The sequence below is a fragment of the Colias philodice genome, chromosome 18 (assembly GCF_061535455.1).
Source record: "Colias philodice isolate Cphi_HAF_F1 chromosome 18, ilColPhil1 Martin Lab GWU primary, whole genome shotgun sequence".
NCBI classification, from domain to species: domain Eukaryota; kingdom Metazoa; phylum Arthropoda; class Insecta; order Lepidoptera; family Pieridae; genus Colias; species Colias philodice.
Window position 1 is genome coordinate 7935591 of NC_143103.1, and position 4763 is coordinate 7940353.

The window sequence follows — 4763 nt, forward strand, 5'->3', positions numbered from 1 at the left end:
CCACTCTATTCTATTATTTAAAATGGTATGAAATATTTTACACAAGCAAGATATAAGTGATATAGGGCGTAAAGCATTCATATCATTCAGGTCTCTTCCAGGCTTAAGTATGGGTATTAATAGAATATCTTTCCATTGTTGAGGAGTAATGCTGGAAGATAAAATTTTATTGTAAATATTAACTAAAATTTCTTTTCCCCCTTTTGGCAAATATTTTATCATAGAATATGACACTTCATCGTGACCTGGAGCAGTATCCTTAACCTTAATAGATTTTTCAAACTCATGTAAAGATATTTCTGCTTCAATTTTTTCATTAAAGGAAGAGAAATCTGGTTTATCTGGGCTAACAAAATAGGGGCACAATACATTTAAAAGATTTTCAGCTTTCTGTGAGTCAACATGGGTTATCTTGGCTGGAATACCTTTATACCATTTCATTCTATTCCACATATCACGTGCTGAACAAACGTCATCAAAAGAAGAACAAAATTTCTTCCAATGCTCGTTTTGTGCATTCCTAATGAGTTGTTGTGATATTCTTATTTCATTGTTTAAAACATCCAAGTTGCTTGGTGTCGGGTTACGCCTAAATTTAGAAAGGGCTAGACGCCTAGAAGCAACTGCCTTCGATAGCTCCGGGCTCCAGTATGGTTTGGGAACGAATTTAGATTTTGGTTTAAAGCAAATTTTAGTAAATGGTATAAATTTATCTGCAGCTACATTGACTGTTTTTATAAATAGATTATATAATTGTTGTACATCATAATCAATATTAAAATCAAAATTCAAAAATTCATTCCTCAAAAAATTTGTGTAACCCGGCCAATTAGCCAATTTAAAATTTCTACGCTTAATATTTTTAGGTACATATGATATGACGGCTTTTATTTTAATTATTAAATGATCACTTCCCATACATTCATTCGTTACATTCCAAGAAAAATTCAAATAAATATCATTCGAAACAAGTGTAACATCAGGTGAAGATTCTCGTAAAACATTCTCAACCAATTGAAATCTAGTAGCTCTTCCATCATTCAGAATACCTAAATTATTATCAATCAAAGAATCAAACAGTCTTACGCCCCTCATATCGGTCTTATTCGACCAAGCGGAATGATGCGCGTTGAAATCGCCCATTACGATAGACTTATAATTCATCCTAGCGAATAACAACTCCCAATCATTTTGTGAAATAGTAACATTACTCGGGCAGTATAAGGAATAAATATTTTCAACGATAGAACAGTTCTTAATTTTAACATGTATTATTTCTAAACCCAACGGAACATCACTAATAGGTACCTGGTATGCATCTATTGACTTATGCGTTAAAATAGCTACGCCCCCATAAGATGAGTCCCTGTCCTGCCGAAACATATTATAGTTAGTCACTTTGCATAGGCTTCCAGGCTGTAGCCATGATTCACATAACGCTACAATATGTACATTTTCTTGAATTAACAATAACTCCAGGGACTTAAGCTTAGGTCTTAAACTTCTAGAATTCCACTGAAATAGATTCAATGTTACATTGTTTGGTAAGCTATCCATTTTTAACAAACATATTGCAAATATTCTTAAATGTTGATAAATCCGAAAAAAAGTCTACTACTACTAAAGTCAGCCACTCAATCACAGTCTTAATTACACACTTAATTTTATCAGATAAACTATTTCTTTGATTAAAAATTATCGTTTTAATTTTAGTAATAAGCTCTCTAAAAAGGCTTTTATCCTTTGATGTACCTTCACCGTCCTTATGATTTTTTGAATTATTAATGCTACACTCGTTTAAACTGTCAGACTCAAATTGATTCCAGTCAAAAACCTCCTTTTCTTCTTCTACTTCCTGTACATCCATAATATCAATATTCTTATAAGATGATTTTCCTTTTTTATTATTAATATTATGTTTCGGTGTTTGAAGAGCTTCCGCATAACTTTTATTTGACTTATTAGCGGACGACGCCACATACTCGTCATTTTTCAGATTAATTGTAACCGAATTATCCAGTTTGTCTTCATGCGTGTCGTCAATTTTTTTATAATCCACTCTATGGATAGGCGTAGGAGGGACATACATAGTTAAAGCCTTTCTATAAGTGACGTTAAATTCAGACATTAATTCTCTCACCCGCTTTTCTCTCGCGTAGGTAGGACATATTCTAGAGAACGCCGTATGACTTCCCCTGCAATTAGAACACTTGAAGATAGTACTATCACAATTTTCATGATGATCTGCACACTTTGGGCATATTATTCTATTTGAAGGACAAAATTTTTTTGTATGTCCGAACCTCCAACAATGCGTACACTGAGTCACAGGGAATATATACGTATCCACTTTTACTCTCAACTCGTATATGTAAATAAAAGGCGGAAGCGTAGGACCCTCAAACCCAATTCTAACACATTCACTGGGGATCCACTCATCACCAGACCTCCGGTTTAATCGCCTGATGTTAGCTATTTTAACCGGGCTATCTATTGATTTAAGTAGGTCTTCATCTGGTAGATCAGCGTCAATGTCCTTTACAACTCCATACGAAAACCCAACCTCCCACACTTTCGACGAGCTCCATCCCATCTCAACAAATGCTTCACAGCTCAAAAATTTTTCTGCACAAATCTCCGTAGAGAAGGTAATTATAATTTTGTACGGATTCGTGTATTTTATTCGTAAAATACCTTTAATGCAGTTATCTTTAAATATATTCGCTAATGCATACTGCTTGGGAAATTTCTCCTTGCACGTAACGCTAATTTGTATGTCCTCTAATGCTTTTTTTTTAATTTTTCTCGAAACTTGGGTCCATTCTTCCTCTTGTTCATTGTCTGATTCTCTTCCACGCTTTGTCGGTTGTAATAAAACCACATTCCTCTCGTCGTTCGATTGGTGTAAGTCCTCAATAGCAAACATATTATTCAACTCATAATTCTCATTACTAGGTAGGTCAACATTGCATTCTGTGCTCTCCGCCATCATTCATAAGGCGCATAATGCCACTCGCGCACAACGCGAATCTCGCGCGAACGCGGTATTTAGTTATCACAGAAATACGTATAATACAATAGTACAATTCACACGTGCACTCAGAAAGAGATAAACGCTCGAACTGAATGTTTGCTTATTTTTCGAATTTGGTATACAATATATTACTTATCTACTAATTCAGTATTTCAATTTATTCTCATAAATAAGAACTAAATTAAAAAAACTTCAAAGGGAGCAGGTAATTTATTAAAATATGAAAAAGTATAATTATAATTTTGCTAAATGGTGCTTCAGTCGTTATTACAACAAAGCCATTGTAATAGATAGTTAAGAATTACAATAATTAGATTATATTTTAAGTTTTTTCAATTTATATGGAATACTTGGCGTTGCAACATATCATAATGCCCACTCAACTCTATGAGCGTTGATGTCTTTTTCAAAAACATAGGCGATAATCTATTGTGTTATTAGTTTTATATTATTAATAATTTTCATATTTTATTTAAAGTATAGATATTTCCATATAATATAGAGTGTATGCGTGGCTATTGCATGTTACGTTACAATTTTAAAAACCTGAATTAGAAGCCCTAAAAGAGTTTTTTTTTATAAATTTTATAAATACTGGCTATTCATTATTATTGTTAATTAATAGTCACAATTCTTATAGCTTCGTCATCGTCTCGTTCTAACGTCTTCAAATTTGTATGTAGCTATGACTTTTACGTTAAATATTACACTAGTTATTATAATATACTAGCGGTCCGCCCCGGCTTCGCCCGTGGTACATAATATTTACGTTTTCTCTACATAAGAACCATCCTCGTACTTCAAGGAATATAATAAAAAAAGAATTATCGAAATCGGTTCAGCCGTTCTCGAGTTATGCGCTTACCAACACATTTTGCGATTCATTTTTATATATAAGAAGAAGACTAGCGGTCCGCCCCGGCTTCGCCCGTGGTACATGTTTACGTTTTCTCTACATAAAAACCATCCTCGTACTTCAAGGAATATAATAAAAAAAGAATTATCGAAATCGGTTCAGCCGTTCTCGAGTTATGCGCTTACCAACACATTTTGCGATTCATTTTTATATATAAGATTATTTAAAAGAGTATTTACCATAGATTATATACCACATCAACACGATTAACGCGTCAAAAGATACTTCACCATAATTTCATCCGATCACGGCAAAGTCCAATTAAGGCTATTAATAAATTATAGTCAAAAGTTGACCACACATGGGTGCCGCGTACCCGGCGAGAGCACATCTGCGTGCCGCATCTGTCGCGGTATGCGCAGGCGAATGCTACAGCGAAGTGATAAGGAGTCACGTACATGCAGTTGGGGGGTGTTTTTTGCCGATTTGTGATGTAGGTATTAGCGTGTTGTGTGAATTTTGGATGTTGTGTTGCATGGGTGACTGTTTTTTTATTGATAGTATAAAAGATAGATAATTATTATTAATATTTTGTGAATTTGAGAACCTTTAAATTTTAATCGACGTTATTTAAAACGACGTAAAGTTCTGATTCGGTTCGTAGCATTTACTTTTATTTGAGAGGGACTATTATCTCCTTGTTCCCTACAAGGAGATAATAAATCACTGAAATTCATAAGTATTGTCGATTGTTTAACATTTATTTTTACGTATAGGTAGGTCATGATAAATATCATAGGCAAGGTAATAGTAATTATTAATTATTATATTAATAGTAGTTGATCTGGTTTCACGCGGAAGTTAATTAAAATT

The 4763-nt window shown here is 33.7% G+C and overlaps 1 protein-coding gene across 1 annotated transcript; it reads right to left on the minus strand.

The window, feature by feature from the left end:
- Positions 1–569: 569 nt before the first annotated feature.
- Positions 570–3022, minus strand: LOC149480621 (uncharacterized). Its single transcript, XM_089706536.1, has one exon. The coding sequence runs from the start codon at positions 2990–2992 to the stop codon at positions 1550–1552; it is 1443 nt and encodes a 480-aa protein (XP_089562662.1). The 5' UTR covers positions 2993–3022; the 3' UTR covers positions 570–1549.
- Positions 3023–4763: the final 1741 nt, after the last annotated feature.

Bases quoted from the DNA above. Each gene is read 5' to 3' on its own strand.
- LOC149480621 (XM_089706536.1), bottom strand. From the start codon at position 2,992: ATGATGGCGGAGAGCACAGAATGCAATGTTGACCTACCTAGTAATGAG.